This window comes from Serinus canaria, chromosome 3 (assembly GCF_022539315.1).
Source record: "Serinus canaria isolate serCan28SL12 chromosome 3, serCan2020, whole genome shotgun sequence".
Classification (NCBI taxonomy): domain Eukaryota; kingdom Metazoa; phylum Chordata; class Aves; order Passeriformes; family Fringillidae; genus Serinus; species Serinus canaria.
The window spans coordinates 20,859,926-20,884,140 of NC_066316.1; the positions used below are offsets into that span (position 1 = coordinate 20,859,926).

At 36.1% G+C, this 24,215-nt stretch overlaps 1 protein-coding gene across 1 annotated transcript in view; it reads left to right on the forward strand.

Annotated features, from left to right (window-relative positions):
- The window catches only part of USH2A (usherin), a 371,525-nt gene that overhangs the window by 173,881 nt on the left and 173,429 nt on the right, over positions 1–24,215 (forward strand). Inside the window, exons 32-35 of the mRNA XM_050972284.1 lie at positions 10,012–10,171; positions 10,658–10,829; positions 14,944–15,091; positions 21,844–21,995. Of these exons, the coding sequence (XP_050828241.1) occupies positions 10,012–10,171; positions 10,658–10,829; positions 14,944–15,091; positions 21,844–21,995 (632 nt within the window). The remainder of the gene's footprint in view (positions 1–10,011; positions 10,172–10,657; positions 10,830–14,943; positions 15,092–21,843; positions 21,996–24,215) is intronic.

Here is a 24,215-nt window from a genome sequence, read left to right on the forward strand (position 1 = left end):
CTAAACGACCTATCCTGAAAAAGAAAAATTAAAATTGTGAAACAGCAGAACTAAACAATGTAGTGGGTTCTACACAGGCAAGACTGGAGCAGGGAGAAGGGTGGGGTGAAAGCCTCTTAAGGGTTTGCCACTTGTGAATTATGCATCTCACTCTCACTAGTAGGCGTAAATGCATAATTCTAATCTGTTCTTATTACTTATTTATAGCATGCAGTAGAATGTAAATTCTATGCCTCCTTTGTAGAGGCTTAACATGCTGGTTAAGGTATGCAGATATTTCAATGAGCCTACATAGACAACTTTCTGGGCATAGCACCCTGATGCCGATTAAAAGGCATAAACTTCAAGCAATAAATTTAGCTAGCTCTCCCCTCCCATTAACAGGAGGAACACAGACACGATGTAAGAAATAAGGTATAGGATCAACAGATAATAAGAGGAGCATTCATCTTGAAATAAACTGCTCTGCATTATTATTATTTATGATAGTTACTGTTGCTAATAAAGTACATGTGGGACCGAGGAAAAGCCTGCAACAACCACTGAATTTATGAGACTGGGGACAGATGCAAGCTCTTCCTTTTATATTGCTGGCACTGATCGATTTGTATTTTTCCCTGATGATGGTTTATGCCATTATAACTGTTTTGTGGCTCCTTACTATTGACTTATGGTTGCAAAGCACTTCACAAATGAGAGCAAGCTTCTGGACATTATATCCTAATCTGCACATCCTATAGATATGCCATAATACAGAGCAGCTGACTGCACCACCTGTGATCTGTGTACCCACAAACATGATTTATTCTGGTAATCCCAGTTTAATGCATCACATCAGATTGTGGCAGTTATGTTATCTGATGGCATTACTGACACTGCATGCCATAACTGGGTAGTGCAACATGTCAAGTTGACAAAAACTTTGGGCTTTCCTTTTTTCCCCCCTTTGTTTTCATTTGTGTGTTTTGGAAGTAAATATGAAATTAAATGAAACAAAACAAAAAACAAAAAACAAAAACAAAAAAAAAAAAAAAAAAAAAAAAAAAAAAAAAAAAACCAAAAAAAAAACCAAAAATAAACCAAACAAACCAAAACCAAAGAAATAAGGGATCCAAATAATTTTGCCCAACCACATGTTGACCATATTAATGACTCTGCAGCTTGGGCTGCTTATTCTACTAAGGAGAGAGAAGAGCAGATAGAAATACAGTGTATTTTACTGTGCTGCTTATTTTGTGGTCAGCAGAAAACTAGCTCAGCTTTTGTAGTCTTGCAACAGATTTAGCTTGCTATAAATTGTCTTGTTTAGGAGCAGTGGTCAGAAGCTGAGTCCTCCCACTATCCTTGTTCCAGCACTCCAGTAATGTTTTGGCAAACTCCTTTATCCTCTGACTATAATTCAGGAGTACAGAGCTGTTCTGGTCCTAGGAAGGTGATACTATCTCTTCTACAGAAACTCTTAAATCACATGATGGCTTGCCTGGATAGTGAGAATTGTTCCCTAATCACCTCACATGCCTGAGTCTGTACAAAATGGTGAAAAAAGTTGCTCATCATGGGTGTAAAACACAGATATTGGTAAATAAAACTCACAGCCTGTAAATCCTCAATTTAATTAATCTGTAGTTGATGCAGTTCAAAGAGCCCTTGTTGTAGTTTTATTGTTTAGGTTCCAATTTCTAGTGCTGAGTGTGCTTTCTCAAGCTTCTGCTTGTTTAATGAATTGGCTTTTGTTGATTAAGACAATTTTTTTGGGCATTAAAATGGTATTTTGTAATTTAATATGCATATTAAATTATAGTAAGAAAAATATTTAAATAAAATTGTCTAAGTTTTGTCAAAATATTTATTTTGGAAATTAATTTCTTTGATCCCATCCGTCTTTTTCTTTGCTTGGCAGAAAAAACTTATAAAATGAAATACAGTGTTAAAGAGTTCAAAGTTGTTTCAGGTACAGAAAGAGAACTGTAGAAATCTTGGAGAAATATTGGACAGATTTGCAAATTATAGTGATGCTTACATAAGTAATTTAAAAAACATTATATTTTGTTACTCCCCTCAAGTTTGATTTGTAAAGATAACCTTGAATCATCTTGTCAGAAGTACTAGATGTGCCACGATTTTAGGTGGGATGAGTGTCTCTGAAAATTCTACTTTCTGAATTTATTGCAAGTCCTTTTTCCTTCCCTTCCTCCACCCACCCCCCCCTTCTATTATTGAAAGAGAATTCAAGGGAACAGAGCATCCTAATTGCTTTTCTATGTAGCACTTACTATCCTATACCTCTCTTTGGTGTGTCTTCTTTGTTTCCTTCTCTGAGGTGGTTTCTTTGTAGCCTCTCTCCTAAGAAAGTGTTTGTAAGTCTCCGCTCTCTCAATGCTGTTTTCCAGACAGACTTTATTTCTGCACTCTGTAATATATGCTGCTCCAGATGAGACTGCACTACTGATTTATATAAAATGGATAGTAATAGTTGCTGTTGCTTACCATCTATTCATACATAACCACATCTTACTCGCCGCAGCGGCGCGTTCGCCTGTGCTCTTCCGCGGGCTGTAAAAGTGGCGGCCTGGCACTTCATACAATTACCTCAGCACCAAATGTTAGGTAGGTCTGAATTTTGTTTCTCCCACTGCAGCTAAATTGGAATTACTTGGGAATGCAGGATGTACTTCTGCTGGTGAGCCAAAGGGTTCTTGGTCATACTAATGTGAATCCAGAGTAGTTCCATTTTTATAGACGCAGGTATCTGAGTTTCAAATTTGCAATGTATTTGCCTACTGCAAATATATTTTCCAGCTGTGAATATAAAGCTGAAGAAATACAGAGGTAAAATGGTCAAACCACGCTTTTTTCCTTTTTCACTTTTTGGGCTAAACATTGACTGAGACATTATGGTTCTTATGATTTATACAAGCAACTCATCTCTATTTAAGCTGGAATAAGAAATACAGTGAATGGATTGGAAGTATTTGTGAATGGAAATTTTCCTTTGAATCTTAAAATCTTCATTCCTTATGGTGTTTAAAGAAATTAAGAAGAGGGATATCAAACTAAGATAGTATTATTGACAATCATTACTTCTCTCCATGTGCCTGGTAAAAATTAATGTGCTTTGTCTTCTTTCTGATTTTTCCCCCTCTGACCTTCAAACTCATTTTATTTGTCCAGATTTTATAATTGACGTAAACTAGGGAGACAGTGAAAGGTTTTAATTCTAGTCAGCAAAAATGTAACTTGGAAGTTCAATAGATTCATTTGATGCTGAATGTTTGCACTGACTGACTGGCTCTGTGTCATTTTGGCAGCAAGAGAAACTTTCGAAAAACCTTCCAAAATGCCTCCATATTTTTCTAATGGTGACTAATGCTGATGGGTCAGAGGAAAACATATCAGGGGTGATTCCTTTGTGATCAGTGCCATGTCATGCCCTTAGAGTCACAAAGCAATTTAGGTGGAAGTGCTAAAGTCTGAAGAGAAGATGTTAAATGTTAACATGTTAAACATTCATGTTAAATGAATGTTCTTCTCAAATGTGTCCCTTCTGCTTTTTCTAAACCATGTGGTGTGGGGTGCTCCACATGATATGAGTTTTCTTCAGCTGAGCACCTTTGGGATTTCAAGCTAGTGTGTCCTAATTGGGGAGTAAGAACAGCCTGGAAAATGTTTCCATAGTTGCTCTCTCAGGGATGTGGCTTTACAATAAAAGACTGGAATCCTTGTTCTCCAGCTTTTACAATGAGATATAAATAATAGGCATAGGAATAATGTGTAAATAAAAAATGCATACCTAGCTAAGGAAGGTTAAAATTAAAATAGTTTTATTAAAATAAAAAGGAACAATGAAACCCATTAATCAGGAATGGATGTTTATGTGGCCTTGTGAATTGGTCAGGATGAAACCTAACTCTTGAGGAATGAGTTTTGGCTCAAAGAAGTATGAGGCTTCGGGACAATAAACGGCAAAAAGTTTTACTGTGCAACAATTAAGGGTGTAAGAGTGTAACCAAGAGACTGTTACTAAATGTGAAGGCAAATAAACTTGATAATCTTTGCTGTTAAAACATAATTATCTTTAAAAGCCTTAATGTGCTTCAGAGCTGCCCCTTTTCCAAAAGTGGAACCATTTTCAGGCATGTAAAATCTTAGGTAATTTCTTGAAATCATTGCAAACTGAAATGATGAAAGATCCTTTTGTTTCACATGTTGTGCCAAAGGGTTTTTCTTCTTGAATATAACTCTCCTACACCATCCAATACATAACTGTTATGTTTTCATGCTCCCACATATTAAATGGTTTTGTGCTACACTCTTTATTTCCCAAGATGGGACCTGGAAGTTCCTTGAATTCTTCTGAAATGCATAAGTCTCAAAAGGAATGAGGATTTAATTGAATAGCCTGGGTTGGAAGGGACCTACTGTGGACAGGGTCACCTTTCACTAGACCAAGTTGCTCACAACTCTGTCCAGCCTGGCCTTTAAGCACTTCAGGACTGGGCTATCCACAGCTTCTCTGGGCAACCACTTCCAGGGTCTCACTACCCTCCCAGTAAAGAATTTTTTCTTTTATAAGTAATTTGGAAAACGAGAGATATTTACTGCTGAACAAATAGTTTCTAAAACACATCAGCATCTATTGGCCAGCTGGAAGCCAAGTTGTTTTGTCCATGTGCCATTATTTCAAAGTCTTTGCTGTTGTTCTTAGAGCAGAACAACAGCTTATGGTGCTTCCAGAAAAGAGTTATTTGTGATCCGGGGTTTATTTGTTGATTTTTATTACTTGCACTTGTTTTTAATGGCTTCACAAAATTATTTAAATTTTGTCTCTCTCAACATTACCAAATTCCATAAGCATTCTTAGTTATTAATTAATATGTTAGAATTTGCTGCTATCTTGGAAGATAGATGTTTTCTTCAATTAAAGGGCCAGTTGCACATGTGGAAAGCCATCCATTGCTAATTTAACCAATTAGGTACGTGAGCACTTTCTTTGTCTTGATTGAGTTGCCTGAAGTATCTAAGGGGTGTCATTTGTGACATATGTTTTGTTTCTGAAATATTTTCAAGTAAGTGATGAGTGTGGTGTGGGGTTTGCAAATATATGAAATGATGCAGCATTCGTATACTATTGTTCCAGAGAAAGTTGTACATGAGTGATGGCTCTTTGAGAGTCAATGTAATTAAGTGACTGGTGCTTTATAAATAAAGAGAGCAGAATAGACCGTACTAAGAGTTGAATATGAGTTGCTGCTTGCTTTCAGGAAATGGTGGAAGGCAGAGAAATGCTAGTGATGTCTGATGGAGCAAGCCCGATAATGCAATCTTGACACTTAGTATATGAATCAGATGTTTGGGATTTATTGGTGGTGTACAGAAATCAGAAGGGGACATGGTTGTACTTGGTGGTGAAGATTTATAGTCCCAAGGAGTTTATCTTCTAATTAGATATTAAGTTACTATGAGTTAATATAACAGATTGTGTGAAAGAAGATGAGAGAACAGAGTAAGGAGGTGAGAAATGAGCTGAAGTGTTTGTGTAGTGTACCTACATAAACTATGCGGTTGGAATTCTTTAGAAGTTTTTCATTTTCAAACTCTCTCAGCAGTTTTTTATTGTTGTGCTGCTAACAATTCTTTGCTACAATGTTGTTGGATCATTTTCCTTTAAATATAGCAAAGGGATAACTATTGTCTCAATTATTTTCCTGAAAAGCCATGTGAGGTTCCTTGTCCAAGTCATGTGAGTGCTTACAGGATGTTGTCATTTCTGGTCCTTACAGTAGCTGCCTGAAACCAGGGAGAGTGGAAATAGGGAGGAAGACGGGGACAAGAAGGCTGTGTGACTCTCCTGCAGTAAATATGAATATAATAAGAGTGTTAAGATAGTTACAGATGAAATAAAATATTGCAGCTATTACTACTGTGTTGTATTTGAGCTGGGATGTATTCTGACAACTAATTGGAAAGCTTATGATTTGTTAAATCTTTAATTTTGGTTGGATTCTTGGTTTTGTTTTGATTTTTGAATGCACTAATTATGTTTCTGTACTTTTTTTTAGTAACTTCTCTCAAATTCCATGCTAAAAGTGGCACTGTAATGTTGCATATTATCTTTCAATGACTACCCATTAAATTTGGTCAAAGCAAGTGAGTGTTCTTACTGACCATGCAAATGGGGTCATTCTTTATTCTTTCTGCCTCATGCATTGACTGTGCTCTCAGGACTTATGCAGGTGGTTATTCGAAGCTGGAGGGATACTAGGTCACTACAGTTGGTTAGTGTGGGAACTTCCAAGCACCCTACATATCTAATAATTGTAGTGGTATGCAAATATTGATGTTAATGATAGTCACTACAGTTCACAATTCTCTTGCTGATGTGTGAGTTAGAAAATAATTTAGTTTGTTTATGTTGCCTCTGAGGTCAGAGAGATGAAAGGGCAGGTTGATCCTTCCTCTCCCACTGCTCCACCTTTTTCTTTTGGAGAAAGTAAGGAATGGATTTAAAACAGATATGGGAGATTTTATTTTAGTTTCTTCCTTTGGTCAATTTTAGCATGAAAAATGTAGAATTATTTTTCTGTCTACCTTCTACTTTAATAAGATGACTTGAGGGAATCCCTCAAAAAGGGATCTTTTTGAGGGATTGTACCCTCAAAAAGGGATCTTTTTATTTGTTTTTTTGTGCTTTTCACTCTTCTGAGTCTAGAAATGAGAACGGGATCAAATCCTGAATTTAGGGTTTTTTCCATCAGTGAAGTTCTGTAATTTCTAGGCTTAGCTTTATATTGGTAAGAAATAAGTGCTTTCAGTGAGTAGTTATTGGAATATTGAAATAAGAACCATTTGATCTTTAAATTAAAATCAGGTAATTGAAATTGTGGAAGAGATTGGAATATAATCTGATAAAGCAAATTTTAAAGAAAAAAATTTCAGGCTTTGCTGTAGGTTTAAATGGAGAAATTGTGTCCTTACTGGGTTCATCTTGTAAATTGAGATCTGTGAAATTCATCCAGCAACAGCATGAAATCAATTGTAGAATAACATATAATTCACACCCTATATTGTAAATTAAGCCTTGTTTTACATTAGTTCACTGAGTTTTCCATGCACTGGGGTGCATTTTCTTGTACCCCATTTCTGCATAATGCTTGTGTATCTGTTTCTAATGTGATAGAGAGCGATCTGCTTTTCATGTCCACAATTGCCTACATTTGATCTTATGCAAATCATGCAATCAAGCAAATGGAAAGCAAGGCATTGTTGCTAGAGGACCTTGACAAACAGTGGCTTTGTAGTTTTAAGAACCTCCTCCCTCTTTCATGTTTGTATCCATAGCTGTTTGAATCCAGTGATCCGTTATGAAATAATTTGAACTTGAAATAGGAAAATATCTCCCAAATTAGGTTGTGATGAATAATTATAGCAATTATGATGTAATGTGATTTTTATTTCAGTTTGTCGATTTCTGCTTCTAACCTCTTAGAAATACTGCCTTCCCTATTTTTGCTGGCTCATCCAAACTTTGAAGTCTGTGGAGAGATTTTAATGATGGCAAAGCTCCTACCTTGAATGACATTGCTAAGCCTTGAATTTCTTTGTTTTCTTCTCCTGCTTACACAAATGAAATTTTTCTTTTTAGCCTTTATCCAACTTAAATCTTTGAGATTCCATTGAAACTTTCTATTTAGTAGTCAAAATATTTTGGTGTTAGTAAATCAAGATGAGGAATAAAGATTTTCTTTGAATCTGGTGACATGCTGCTTTTTAAACATATTTTATTTTTCAGCTTTTTATTTAAACTCTCCTATCCTTTCCTCCCCTTTCAGTATGTTTATCATCTGATCTCAAATGATCTCTATGCTCATATGCACTGTGTTTCCATTCCTTGCTGTTGTTTTTTTAAACTTTACATGTTTCCCTGTCTTTTCTTCTTGCTTTTTCCATTCTTGGTACTGAGACAGACAAGGTAACTTATAGTCAGTTGTTTTTTCAGGGAGGGAAATAAAACATTTTTCCATGTTCCATTCTCTGAATCCTTGAAAAATTTCTTCCCTCTTCAAATTACACAAGGTATTTCCACAAACATATGCCTGCCAGTAATCTCATCAACTACGGCCTGCTGATCAAACCCCACACTGACAAGGAAAAGAGTGATCCACCATAAACAAATGGAAAAGGAGAAATCAACTTTTACTTTTCCCTTCCCTTGGGTTATATTCACTCTTCTTGGTGAAGCCCTACCATATACTTTCAACTCTGAGAGAAGAAGGCATAGTCAGTATCTAGGAGGTTATTAATTATACAGGTTCCATGAATTGCTTTCATCTATTCATTTTAGGATTGCTGAAAGTAAAATCCTTCTGGTCACTTGTTTGCCCACCCACAACGTGGAATATGTAATATTTGTGTCACAGACTTTGAGCTCCATCTGCACTTTTTGTGGCTTCTCCTATGGCAGCTGCAGGGAATAAGGGGCCCAGGAAGGTGTGCAGTAATGAAGGCAATGCAGCCAGGGCAATACATGGAGTTTCCCTGCATGCTGAGCCAGCTTGAGCACCTGCTCTGGAGTGTGCTTTCCCCCTCTCACTGACTTAAGCACTGCTTAACCCTGGTAGAATCAGTCCCATTATGTTGATTAAACATGTCACTGTTACAGGCATTCACTTGATGATTTTTTTTTTAGCTGCTGCATTTTTTTTAACTCACACTTTGCCATGTGCTCCATAGAACAATACCAATGAATGATACGCTATTTTCAGTACAAAAAGCACACATTCATTGTCTCCTTACACAGAGTGGAGCAAATCAGAAGAAATTTCATTCCTGCAGGGACTGAAGGTGTTATATGAGGGGAAAACTAATGCGAGAGAAGTTGGGTCTATAACATTTCTGCTCTGGTGATGTCTTTGTCATCCAACCAAAATTTTAAAATTTGTGCTCAGAAATATGTTGTAAAAAAATATAGTTTGATACTATTGGGTTCTGAAAATGCTACTGTTTATTATGTCTTACAGAAACACAGAACTTTTCCGACACATTTAAAATGTGTGTCTATTGAACAAACATTTTACCTGTATACCTTATGCTGTTGCCAAAACCTCAACTGTAAATTCCTTCTTAAAAGGAAAATTTGCTTGTTTAAGTCTAAGATTTGTATTTTTATGAAAAAAGAAATCAGAAAATGCTAGAGAATTGTGTCTGCATTACTTTTATGCTATAATTTTTCTATCAAACATTCCTTCATTAATATAGGGAAGAATATATGAACTTTTAGAATATTTATTCGGCAAAAATGATACATTTTATTCACCAATTTTTGCAGTAATTGAAATTCAAGATAGCTTCAAAATTAATAACCATTGAGCAGTTGTTTTGCTATAGCATTAGATGGGTTGTTTTACTGAAATATATTTTTGAGTGTTTGGTGTTTGTGCAGCTGAAGACAAACAGGCAAAGAGAGAATGGATCAGTATGAGTAGTGGCAACTATGAGCTTCCTTTGTGTTCATGCTTGTAGGGAAATCTGCATGGAGTGAATTGTTGTATGTATCAATATTTATCATTCTTGTGTCATACAGCACATTTAAAATATATATAATGTAGCTGTGTTAATGAACCTGTACTTGTTTTTCCATTAGTTTAATTTGATTTGATTTAATAATCTGAAATACGTTCATTTGCCACTGTAGCAAATTGATGTAGTATGTAGCACCTGAAAATTGAATTTCTGGGGTTTTTTTGGTTGCTTGATGTACACTCTGGTGTAAATGGAGTACAGTGGGGTTTATCTCAGCCAAAGCACACCACACAGATCTATGGGTAGTCAAAATTTGTCGTTGTCTACTACTAAAGCACCAGTATCTATTCATTCCTCTGGGGCAAACCTGAAACATTTAGGAGATGCAGGTCCCCTTTCCTCTTGATTTTCTAAACTCACTAGTGTCTGAAAGCTATAGGAAAACAAATTAAAATGAATGCCATGTAAATTCCTATTCTTTTTTTGCCCTAGATTTGGCAGTTTTCTCAGCGCACCAGTTCCTGCTCACTGCGTGCACGCTCGCTGGCTGTACAAACAGTTCCCAGGTCACCTTGTTTACAGCACAGCTGCCACCATCTCACGTAGATGCCCCGGTCCTGACAGTTTTGGATTCTAGAACAATACATGTACAGTAAGTAAGGATTTCTTCTTTCCTGACAACACAATAGTGCATCAGTTTATTCAAGAATTCCAGTGAGTTCAATCAGGGGAAGGGTTTGTGACATAAAATTAAATTTATTATGATTAAATGCATAGAAGTGATTAGTTTAGTGGTTCTGTGAACCTTCTGATTATCACTTGCCAACTTAATTTCCATTTTGTCTTTACGCAATCAGTATAACCTACATATGGGCATAGCCTCTGCAAACTTCAGTGGAGGAAATGTTCTGGTGATATGCCCCTTTTGTAGCCCCTGCTTTGTGTGTAATCATTTATCTACTGCGTACAAATACTGCATTAGAGGTTTGGCTTAGATTTATTTTTATGATTGCACAACTGGGTTTTCAAATTCTCAAAATAAACTGCAAGAAGTCCTCTAAACAAAGCCTTCCATTTTTCAGCGTGGTCTGAATCTTTATTTGGTCTGGTCTTAATCATATTTTGCTTTTATTTGCAGGTGGAAAGAACCAGTAGAAGTAAATGGAATCCTAGATCGCTATATAATTTATATGGCCAGCAATGAGCAGAATTTTACAAAGTGGAATGTAATCTATAACAGCACAGAACTTTTTCTGGATTTTACTATTCCGCAGCTTTTCCCGGGTACTGAATACCTCATAAAACTAGCTGTAAGTTTTAAAGATGTGTAGTAGAGGTGTAAAATGGTGAAAATGATTCTGACTTTGTTAGCATCTTAATATTTAATGGTTCTTGTGTCCACTTTGTTTAACCTCTTCTTTTTGAAGCTAGGGTGGGTGAGCCATCCTGAACAAAAGTAGGTTTTTTTGTTTCAAAACAGATTCACAAAAATGTGTATGTAATTTAAATACAGGTTTTCTTCAAGGATAAGTTGGATAACTAATAAAGAATTGAGCAGAAATATATGAAATGCTTTTAAAATGTTTCCTTGGACCCAACCTACAAGAAAACATTGAAGGTTTTTAAAAGTGTCAACCTTTCTTATTTTGTACCATGGTAATTTGTTCTTTCATCCTTTCCTTCTGTATGTAGAAGGAAATAACAGAGAAGAAGAGTTCAGTGCAGAGCAGTAGTTTGTGTATTCAAAACATTTTAAAAGACATTAGCGTTTTCATTGAATTTCTTTATCATTTGTTTTATTTTGTGATGAAATAGAACAGCTTCTTCACTTACAAACCTGAAAATACGTGGATAAAAGGAGAGGATTGTCCCTTGTTTTCAGCACATTGTTCATTTTATAACAATACCTATATAAGGATATTTGCTTTGATAAATGCCATAGAAAAATATTCTGCTCTTGATTATGAATAAATTTACATTTATGTAGACTGGATATGCATTCATTTTTTCTTAACATGCTCTTGAATGTTCTAAATATTATACCACAAAAAAAAAAATCTACCTTCAGGTAATGATAAGGATCTGACTTGAACCTGAAAAAAACAAGGATATTCAGTCTAATTAAAGCTTAGATTCGTGTTGAAATTAATTCATTTGTGCCTAGATATTTCGGCATAGTAAATTGCTTAGCATACATAATAGCACCATGTCCAAAACTAAGACACTACTTCAACAAGCATTTTATGCCTTGATTTTTATTTATTCTTTACAAAAGAATTTGTGCTGCCCTTCACTGTGCCACAGCTTTTCTCTGTTCCTGCCTAGCTCCTGTGCATGGGGGCACAAGGAGAGAGCATCAGGGAAGAATTAACAGCTACAATCTGGAGAGCACCCGGGGCTGCTTCTTTTGGTGGCTCTGCCATGGGATATGGGAGGAGGTGTTGTGTGGATCTTGGTTTTGCTTCATCAGCGTAGGCAGATTTCCTAGAAGTTGCCAAATAAATTTTTAGAAACCCTTTGCTCTCTATATTTTATTTCTCATTTCTTTGTAAATTTTTTTCCCCCTTAATATTTGCATTTAATCAGAAAGTAGGAAAAGATAATTTCTTCTAGTGACAAAGATAACCAGATTTACCTGGATAAAATGCAGTGCTCTGTGATAGGTGAGTTAGAAGATCTAAATGTCCTTGCAGCTTTGAAAATGATAAAAGTGCATGAAAAGCTCAATATCTTTGAGGTGTGATAGCTTTTTAAAAACATTTGGGTCCATCATATATAGAACTAGTTAGACTGGTTTGAGAGGAATGTACTATTACAGGTTTACAAGTTATGAAGATTAAACATGGCCAAATGTAACTTGTCTATGAAAGGAAAAAACTCCAAATATAAAAAAACCCCAGCAAAAGCCAAATCCACAAAAAATTCAAATCAAGCATACACACCTGGAAAAAAAAGTAAATATTTAGTGTTTCGTATATTATCTAACTAAATTTCAATAAAACTTAAGAATAAAAATACCCCAAAACAACCATCCACAGTGGAAGATGTAACTAAATTGTTCCTTTTTTTTTTTTTTTTTTTTTTGTTAGAGTGAAATATTTCTTTCAGCTGGAACCTTTTTCTTTTCCTTGTTTCACAGTTACTATTAACTTTGGTTTGTGTCCATTCAAAAATTGGTTTTGGTTTCTGTGTTGAGTTTTCAAAAATTACAGCTTGAACAACAGAAGCAGGAGCCTCATGAGCAGAACTTTCAGCACCTCACCTTTAACTTTCTGTATGAAAGGTTAATGTTACTACATTGAAGAGAGTTAGAAAATGTTTATTTTTGCATGCTGTTGACCAATTTTCAGAATTGATTGCTGCCATTTAATATACAGCAATTTTATTCATAAATGAGTACAACAGGTTTTGTAAGCAAGTCTAATGCTTCTTTCCTAAAGTCAGCCAAGAAGACCTAGGGTCATATCTCATGGATTAGTGCAAAAGAACTTGTTTTTGTTCTGTTCATGCTCTGAACTGGGTGAGTGTGAGCCAGACCAGTCTGAAAGCAAATGGAAAGTTGAAAGGTTGCCTTTAGTAGCCAGGGTGTCGCTCTTCTTTGTATGACTGAAGTGCTTATGTGATTGAACTGTTAAGCCAGTATCTCCTCAGGATGCTGCAGTGTGGCTAAGCTGGCTCAGGTCCTTGGTGGAGTGTTGCTATGTGGTGTCATTGGATGTGGTTTGCATTTGTCCTTTGGCTGTCCAGTTCCTTTGGTATTTTCACCTGAAATCTGTTTCTCAGAGTGACAAAATGGGAACTCAGTCTGGGGGGAGGTTTTCGTGGCTTTGAGCATCACGGGATGTCATAGCCAGATGTCCTGTCCATTTGGATACACTAGTCTAGAATCCCCCTACCTAAAATGCAGGTGAGCTCTCTTTTGCTGATTTTCATTAGAAGAACCAGAAACTTTGTGTCCCAGCAAATTTCAGAGATAGGAAAATTGAGCTGTGTGAAATTCCAGAAATAAATTAATGGAAAGGCTGCTGTTACCAAGCCCTTAAATGAAACACTCTCCACTGCTGAAGTAGGAAATTCATTAGCTAGTCAGTAAGGAGTAAATGAGAGAGAGGCCTTCCAGAACTGCTCTTTTTGGCCTATGAAGCCAGTGGAAGTGGAATCATTCAAAGATTACTCTGCTTCTCCGGGAAGGATAATTTTCTTAAATATTTTATTTAGCAAAATGCTAATAGTTACTTGAGCATCCATCTGAACTGATGCTGGTTTTGGGGTTTTTTAATAAACATTATTATGTTTAGAATAAATGCCATTTTTTGGATGTTCCCAAAACTGAGACTGCATTCTTTCATCTTCACTTGGTAGTTCAGACTGAACGTGGAGTCACTCCTTAGTTGTATTGGGAATGTAATTTCCAATGATATCAAAATAATCTTTATGTATAAAAGAGCCTCTTATTTACAAACAATACTTATTTTTACCCTTGGGGTCAATATACAGTTTTGGAGGACACAGGGAATATGTTTGCTCTCTGATTTGAAAAACAATGGGAAATGGGAAACTGAAGCTAATCCTTTCAAATAAAATATAATAGATTGAGAGAAACATTTTATTCCTGGAGATGTGGAGAGCAAGATTCTTTATTTGCTGGTGATCCATTTGTCCACTTAAGTACATGGACAACTTAGAAAAACACAGTTAATCCCATAAATTTTATGTAAGTGTATGTCCAAATGTAAATATTTGTTGTATTCATGTTTTTATTAATTTTATTATTATACAAAACCCTAAAAATAAACAATAACCTAACACAAAAATCTTTCAATCCAGTACCGATGTACACATATATATATATTTGTATGTTTTTTAATGTCTGTAATTTTGTCATCAGCATTAGTGCAAATAATTTGCAAAGCATCACATGGACCATAGCTGTGTACATGTAAAACTTTAAAAGCCTGTTATATGGAGTGATATGCCCTTTTGCCTGCACATTGTAGTATTTCATATCCCAAACAAAATACAAAAATTGTGTGGTTAACATTTTGTTCTCTGGCAACTGAAATGTAAATTATTTTACTTTATTTTCCATAAACATGTAATAATAACAACTAATACACACTGGTTTATATTAGGGTGGTTTTTCACTATTATAATTGCACATGCTCTGGGTACTGTTGTGAAGTACAGAAGAAAGTTTTAGCTATAGTATGCCTAAAAACTAAGTATCATGAGTTATTATACATCCTCGTGTTAGTCAAGAAAAGAGGTAAACAAATCTATGCTAAGAAAAAGTTCTTACCTGAAAATCACAGGCTTACTAAATTTAGATGTGGAAGAATAATGAGACTAGGGCAAAAAAAAAAATTGCTAAAATTATTGGTACTACCTTGAAAGGTGTTTATTTGTTCTGATTAATATTTTAAGGCTTGCACTGGAGGTGGGTGTTCTGTGAGCGAAGCCAGCGTGGCTATAACAGATGAGAGTACACCAGAAGGGGTTCCTGCTCCAAAAGCCCAGTCATACGCATCCGACTCCTTTAACATCTCCTGGACTAAGCCCGAGTATCCGAATGGTAAGTGAACTCTTTTAGCCTCAAGTTAAAAAGATGATTAGTAAAGGTAAATTAATATTCTAAATGGCAGCTTATATGTGGTGCTTAATTTTTAATGATCATTTTAGCACATAAAATACCTGAGATAGTATCATTGTCTGCAGCTGGGAGATTGTGGTTCTCAGCCCAACGTGCCGTTTCAGTGGCTCAAAAGTGCTCCCTTTTGATAGTTCTTGTGTACTGCATCTCATTGTTCAATGTTTTCCAGGACAACTGAGCTGTGGAATAGGCATTCTTGAAGAATATCAGTCTAGGATGTTAATTTCACCCTCCAATAAAACATTATTTTCTTTTACATTAATTGATATGTAATAATAACTAGATTTGTGTTCTGCATACTCATCATAGAGTTGTGCTTTTCTATGGCTGTGAAAGTTAAACAATATACTGTCTTTTGTTTAGAAATGTTTTCCATTTCAAAATGTCCATGTGTAAAACTTCTAGACAAATGTTACTTTTCTAGTAGGGTTGCACGGTATCATTTACCTTGGAATTTGCTCTGATTTTAGCATTTGAAATCCCTGCTACATGCATGATTATAAAATCAGAGTGATGCTTTGTAGGAATCGCTAAATTTGAAGTATCAGAAATGTTTTTCTTTATTGGCTCATGATATTATTTCAATATATAGAATTATTTCTCCCAGTGGTTTCACATAAATTTCATTTTTTCCTGCAAGTTTTTTTTCCCACATTTGGTTGTGATAAAGCACATCCTACTTGTTCAACTTCACTAAAGATATTTTAAATTATTCCCCCAGACGTGGTGATTGTATTCTGTAAGGTCTTACATTAAATTTAGAAAGAAATAAGAATATGTCACCTGTTAAATAAAATATTTGGTAATTTATGGTTCTTTGAAAGTCATTGTGGAAGATTTTGCTTCCTAGCCCCTTAGAAACTTTCTAACTCTGTTTTTAAAATCTCATCAGCATGTGTGGCAAAGGCAAGGAGGCAGGAGAAAGGGGAAGGGTAAGGGATGGGAGGGGAGGAAATGGTGAGGATGGTCGTGTATGTGGCTTAGTGTTAAAGTCTGAATAATCTTCCCTGAAATAAGCATTTTTAATAGTTACTTTCAGGACCTGATCTTGTTATCCTTGCACTGTGGAAAAAAAATCCAAACCATTTAGAGAGTGGTATAACTAATCAAGGAAATATAAATATATATGTCCATATACATATTTATACATGCATATCAACAGCACCTGATCAAGATCTAGAGTTTAAGAAAAAAATTTTTACAATTTTCCTTTAAAACAACTAAAAGCCAGGATGCATGACTAAATTTGGGTGTTGCAGCTTGTTAATACAGCATTTACTATGTACAGCTTGGCTCTCCTTTTAACTACAATGAAAAACTTGCTAGGGAACCGCTGAGGATGTTGGTGCACCCTCAGCAAGTTTGCAGCTGTTTCCAAATTGGGTGGGAGTGCAGGGCAGGAAGGCTCTGCAGAGGAACTTAGGCTGGATCAGTGGTCTGAGGCCAATGGTGTGAGGTTCAACAAAGCCCAATCTGGGTGCTGCCCTTAGGTCACAACAACACCAGGCAGTGCCACAGGCTGAAAAGCTGCTGCAGGGAAAAGCCCCTGGGGGTGCTGGTCAACAGTGGCTGAACTGCAAGAGCCAGTGTCTGCCCAGGTGGCCAAGAAAGCCAATGGCATCCTGGCTTGGATCATCACTGGTGTGGCCAGCAGGACCAGGGTGGTGATTGTTCTCCTGTACTCAGCACTGGTGAGGCCACACCTCCAATCCTGTCTTTAGTTCCAGACCTCTCACTATAAAAAAAAGACATTGAGGTGCTAGACTGAGTCCAGAGGAGGGTAACAGGGCTGGGAAAGATGCTGGAGCACAAGGTGTTTAGCCTGGAGAAAAGGAGGCTGGGGGGAGATCTTATCCCTCTACAACTGCCTGAAAGGAGAGTGCAGCCAGGTGGGGTCAGTCTCTTCTCCCAAGGAACAAGCAATAGGACAAGAGGAAATGGCCTCAAGTTGTACCACAGAGGTTCAGATTGTCTTTAAGGAAAAATTCCTTCATGAAAAGGGTTCCCAAGATTGGAACAGGCTACCCAGGGAAGCAGTTGAGTCGCCATCGCTGAAGGTATTTAGAAGATGCAAAGATGTGGCACTTGGGGACATGGTTTAGTGGTGGATTTAGCAGTGCTGGGTTAGCACTTGGACTCAATGATCTTCAAGGTCCTTTCCAACCTAAATGATTCTGTGATTTATCTAATAGCATATTTTCTCATTCTCCAATTTTCTATTTCCATACTTTCTCCATTTTCTTGAAAAGACTTTTTAAAAAACCCAACAGCAAATAATTTCTAAAAGTTTTGACAGAGCAAGTGCTTAATCAGGAAGGTTCACATTGTTCAGTGACTTTGTTTTGCTCATTCTAAGCACATCTTTTGGGCTGCCTTTTGGCCATAATGGCTGTGTCAGTGTTTTAAAATTGTATAAGAGGCTGAAAAACATCATAATTGAGAAGAATAAAATTTGAGAAAGACCAGCAGAAGGTACTTAGGTACTTTCCCTAAAACTTTCTTTCTACAGCATTCTACTGGTGCATTCTCGATTTTCCAGGGTTTGGTTTTTTTTTTTTTTTTCCAAAAGCTTAGAAACTGTTTCCTGCTTTGAACTGAGTTGAATCAAGCTTGGTCTCTTTCAGGGCTGCTAAGCAGTGCTTTTCAAAAATACTGAGCTTGGCTTTGTTTCAGGTGGAAACCTCAGCATTGCAAAGATTGGGGTATCATAGATTGTCATCTCCTTTTAGATCTCTGGGGCCATTCCTTTCTCTCCTGCCTCCTTTTGTTTGCTACTGCTTGACAGATGCTACTGCTTATTTCCATGGGCTGAGGAGGCTTAGCAGCTTCTAATGGGTGTGTGGGCTGGCTAGGGCTTGGACAGCACAGACTTTGCTATGCTCTCGTGGTGTATTTGGGGTCCAGCTGCTTGCCGTGAATCAGAAAAAAATTAAGGAGAATTAAAATGTTACCCTTTAGGTCAGAGGTGGCGAAAAGGATTAAAGGCTACATGGTTTCTTCATAAAGAAGGCACAATGAGGGGAAAGAAGCTTTGGGGTACAGGAGCACCTAGGCCCGTGTTGTCCTGATGTAGATATTGAACTTCGGGGCTGCGGTTTTTTATTGAATTTAAGGCTTATTTATATTATATAGAGGGAAAAAATATTTCATAGAAAAATGGGAAATTATACACCTAATTCTTTGTGGAAAGCTGCTTCAGAAATATAGTTCATGTATCAAGTTGAAAAAAGACTTTTGGAAGATGATCCGTTGAATTTATTTGAAATATTGACATTTCATTTTGTCTTGTTTTCAGTCCAGCAATATAAAATGGTTGATGGGACATGGCCCAGATTCTGCCACTCTACACATACATATCACATATGTAGGTAGATAAAGGTAGTATAGGCAATATTGACCATTTAGGTGAGGGCAATGTATGGAGAGGCTTGTGAAATCATGTGTCATCAGATATTCTGCTTTGACCTTTCATTATTCTAGTGGCCTTAATAAACAATGATCTCTTCTTCAGAGCACATCCATTATAATCTTGCTATATAGTTTGAGATCTGCTCTTTTAAAATCCTTGAAAATTTTCCCCTGAATATTTTCCTTAGCTGTTCAATTCTCAAAAACTTCATTTTGTGTTCGTGTCATAGATAAAACCAAGTCTAAATCAGGACTGTATCTTCCAAGGCCATGTGGAATTTTAATGGAAAATATTAGATATAGTAAAAACTGATTTATAAAATTATTCAGTGACCTAAGCCAGTACTTGTTCTTGCAAATCCTTGTACTTATGAGAGATGACTGCTGTTTGTAGTCAGTGAAATTGATGTAGGTAAAAGTATGTTTGCTTAAGATTTGACCTGTAGATTGCACCTTAAGAGTAAAGTGCTTGTAGTACTTGGATTCAAAACCTCTTGAGTGTCTTGAATATCATTGACACATTATATAGTCTCATCCAAAGAGGGGAAAGGAGCAAGAAGATTTTATAACTTTCTTCAGTTTAAGTTTAATTTGTATTCTTGTATTTCTTTTCAATGGTGGAATGTAATTGTACTGTAGAGATTTTGTCTTTAGTGAAATCAAGATTTGACCTAGCTGCCTAGACTTCAAAACTATGAAGAAACTGCATCTTTTCGTAGTGACCACATGTTGCTCAGGAAGCCTTGTAAATCACAAAAATGTCCCATATTTTATGCATAGTAAACTTCAGCAGTATCTAGCGAGTCTCAAGAAGTTCGTTAACTTTGGGCCAATTTTAAATTTTTCTCCATAAGTTTTGGAAGCTATGCTGGTGAAATAGGGAGGCAGAGTTACTTATCCCTGGTGAAGATACTTACTGCCTAATTTAAAAAAATGGCTTCATATGTCAAAAATGGACTATTAAGTCCTTCTAAAATGTACTTTTTTTTCTTTCTTTTCATACTGTGGTTTTCTCCATCAGTGTCCTACAAGGCAAAGGCAGAAGTAAAATCAAGAGATAATGGATCAGATTTTTGGAGACCATTGTTCTCTGACTGTACTGGGAGAACTAACAAAAGCTCTCAGAGCTGAGCAGCAAGCTGCTCCTCAAGTGGGGATGCTGCACAGTGCTGTGGCTTTAGGAACTGTCTAAAACATTAATGCCAAATGACCTGACTACAATTCATGCTGTTACCATAAGTATCAAATGAATTAATAATGCTTTATCAGCACTGATCTGGGCTCTCTGGTGACCAGTGACAGGACCCGAGGGAACAGCATAAAGGTGTCTGAGGAGATTCACGTTGGAGATCAGGAAAAGGTTCCACACCCAGAGGGTGCTTGGGCACTGAACAGGCTCCCCAGAGAAGTGGTGGCAGCACTAGCCTGACAGAGTTCAGGAAGTGTTTGGACAATGCTCTCAGGCACATGGTGTGATTCTTGGGATTGTCCTGTTGGTCCCTTGCAGCACAGGTAGTTTTAAGATTCTATTCTATGATAGATACTTTAAAGGAGTTAGTGCTGCAGGTATAGTAGATGCTTAGAGTTATCTCAGTGTTTGGCATTTTTTCCTTGTAAAACACATCCTTAATGACAGCATTCATATTTTTCCTCTGAGATAAACAAAATGTTTTAAAGTATATACCCACATATATAAGATATGTTTATTTATTGTAGGAAAAATATCAACCATTCATGTTATTGCTTCACAAGCAACTAGACACAGAACCATAAGGGATTTTTGCTTTAGGAAGTCTGTCAAATGTGGTAAGATTAATAGTGTGAGATTTTCCAGGACTTCCTCCTGCACATCTCTGCTGTCTGAGTTGAGTTTAGCCTCTCCCTTTCCTAGAAGAGAAAGGAATTGAGGAGTGTGTGAATCACTTCCCCATACTCAGATCTTTAGCATATAAATCTTTTGAAGTAGAACTCTTCAAAGCTCAGCTGAAACAGTTGTGTGTACACTTCTGTTTATGATGCAGTTCTCCATTTCGTGGAGGGGAAAATATTTTTTTCAATTTCACATCAAATCTTCCTTAATGTAATTTCAAAAAAATCAAATTTTAAGGGAAGGAATGGTGAACTGAGCTATAGTTTTACAATAGAATTTGTTTTTATAATGAATGGATTAAAAGGCATCCTCTGAACTAAAATAGCTTCAAATGAATCCTATAACTTTGAATTTATTAGGCTTAAGATTTCTCATTGAAATAACTTTTAAAAAGGGAGATTATTCAAAAGTGAGAAAGATGGCAGAATAGCCCTGAGAAAAATTACTGCTTAGCAAGCTCAGTTTCTAAAGTCTTAAGTAAATCTTTAAAACTAAGTTTTTATTTCATTAAATTCAAAACATTGTACAGAATTTGTTATCCTACCATGTACCTTTGGAAGAACAATATTTTAGAATTCCATATAAATGCAATAAGCAATCACTTGCAATTTTAGTATTAGTCAGTTATACAAGAAGGACCCTTCTTTCCTCTGTCTAAAAATCATGCTATAATGTTTGAGTTTCCAAATATGTTTTCTTTCTGTAGGTTGAATAGGCAAGGAGTAGTTTACTTCAGGAATTTTTCTACAGCATATTGAGAAGGAAACAGTAATCATTACACTTTTGTGATTTCATGAAGAAAAGTAGGTAAAATTTTCCAGCCACCACTCCTACGCCAGATTAATGAAGTATGTAGTTTGTTGGCAAAACAGTGAAAATTTGAAGTAATTGTCATGAAGAATGAGTATGAAAAAGGTGTTTTGTGTGACAATTATTTGTTACTGATTCATTATAGTTATAGCACTGCACTGAGTTGTCCTTCCACACTTCGATTATTTTGGGGATTTTATTTCAAAGTCTGAAGCTGTTAAGATGTGAGATTGGTTTTTTGTATTGTTTGAAAAGCCATATGCAGAGTAGATGTAAACCAGAATTGCCTCAGTTTCCCTCATTCCAAGGTGACGTTGGCTACCACTCAGAAACAGGTTTGTTAAGGGCTAATCTTTGGAATAGTGTAATTGTTTAAAGAGATGCAGTGCACTTGTGAGGTTTGCAATAGTTAAAGATGGGAGAGTATGTTTCTTATGACTTTTATCTGCCCAGTCATGCTAAACAGTATCTGCTCAATTGTAAACAGTTTGAAATACTACTACTACTGCCTTGGTGTCTGGAGCATTAGTTTTCTTCTAAATTCTGTAGCTTTTTGATTACTGAGTGCTCTCACATTGTTTTACAGGTATTATTACTAGCTATGGATTGTACATGGATGGTGTTCTGCTGCAAAATTCATCACAGTTAAGTTGTTATGCTTATGGGCTTGCTCCTTGGAGTCTGCATTCCTTCAGAGTCCAGGCATGTACTGCAAAAGGTTGTGCTTTAGGTCCACTGGTGAGTACCTTAATTTACATTCTGGGAATGTAATAAATGTCAGATGACAGTGAATATCAGAGTAAATGGTGATGATTCACTCTGGGCAGTACTAACCCATCTGGCAAAATGTGACATTTAAAAAAACATCCTGTTTAAGAGCTGCTAAAGATTCAATAGGTCATTGTTAGGCACCAGTCCAAAGTGGAACATAGGTACTGTAAAGGAAGACAAAAACAGAGGCTGGAACACACATTATTGAAATTAAATGGAGTTAATATGTTTGAAAGGTGCAGGTGTGCTTTAACCAGATTTACAAGGATGCATATAAAGAAAGAGTTACTGTTCCAGTAATGAGCAAATTTCTAGCTGCTGGACGGAAAGGACTAAAGCTAATTTGAGAATTGCAGAAGCCAGAAGTGGCAACAGGAGCAAGGAAAATAATGGCAATACATAAATCTTTTGAATGCAAGTATGTGATCAAAATATTATACTTGGCAGATTTTAGCAGTCTTGTGTAACATCCCGTTTTTTCAGGACTTGAGAATACAGGAATATTAAATTTGACAAAATTGTGAAAAACAGATCTCCTGAGGCTTTTTTATTTTGTTTCATCTTTTTGGACATATAGGTGAACTGATACATCTAGCATGATTTCATAATATAGCTGATGAATAACTAGAATCATATCTACTGTGCTTGGTTTTGTTTTCAAGCATAACTGAGAAAGAGGCCTGTGCTTGTTCTGCGATTTAACTTTTTGTTTAATTCAGCTTTATTTTTAGGCTTCTAAATTTGGTAAAAAAAAGGGGGGAAGAATAAAGAGGTTTTGGAGGGTTTTGTGTTTTTCTTTCTATTTTTTTCTATCACAATTTAGTTTTTATCAGAAAAGAACTTTCAGGTTTTATTTTTATGATGTAATTTGTTAGTCACATTTCCAATATTATTTCCAAGATTGCTTTCATTCAAATGCCAGTAATGTTTTCTCTTTGCAGAAGACAGCTAGGCTTTATAACCATTAAACATTTTATAGCTTGCTCTACTTTGATGAATATTTATACTTAAAAGCTTGAATGGCTTTTTGCCAGTTTTTCTTGTACGTTTTTTACAACTTCACATATACCCCAAAAGCAAGCCTTGTTTTAAGGTACTTGATGTGCAATAACCTAATCTGTTGTGTTGGTAGTGATGCTTAAGACAACTCATTACCAAACTTTGCATACAGATGAAATATGTAAGTTTTCCGTACTACTGTCCTATCAAATAGGCATCAGAAGGGCAGAAGAGAACACCAGTGGTTACAGTTTAAAAAATATTTTTAGTAGTCATTTTTGACACCTCCACTGAACTACAGACTTGTAACTTGACTTTTGGAACAATTCAAAGGGGTTGCTGTAGCTGATACTCATCTGCATCCCATGATCAGTACACAAACTGTTTTCCAGAGCCAGTGATCCATCTCTAATCACAGGAATTGAAATACATCTTGATTTGGGTTCACCTAAGTGGTGCCAGGAAGTTAAAGCACTGGATCGTCATTTGATTTTTTAAAAAAGATTTTCATAGCAATTATGGAGTAAATCCAATACTTAAAAAAAAGAAGGAAAAGAAAAAGAGAAACCTAATGTTTTGCCTCTGCTCTAAATAGTATGGGAAACATTTCCCAGCAGTAAACTGATAGGCTTCCAGCTATTTTTGTTTCTGATCTTGTGCTTAATGTGCCCTAATCAATCAAGGAACATCATGTGACATTCCCCTAAATATGGAATTTGTCCACCTTATATTCCTGAAGGTGGCTCTGAAGATCTTAATTATGAGAGCATTAGCTGTTATTCTGTTTCAAAAACTTGGGGTTTTTTTAGCTTAGGTAGTTCTTGTTTGACTTTTTTAATCTGACCAAGATTTATTTTTAGGTAAGATGCATATTGTTTAGTAAATTAAGAAAAATTGCATTTTATTCTCTTCCTATTACACCCAAGATACTGCTTTTGTCTGTTCTAATTGTTTGGGTGTTTTGCCCCAAAAGAGGAAAAAAAATGGTTTATTAAGGGCTAATATAACCTGTAATAGACTCTTCAGAGAAATTCTAGAGAACTCAAATTGTGCTAGTTTTGAAATGTGTTACCTCTTGTAAATGTCTTATAAATTAGTGGAAATGTTCAATAGTGAATATTTCTCATTTCAACTCACTGCTATTAAATTTAAATTTCAGGGTTTTAGTAACATGTATGCTTGTACTTT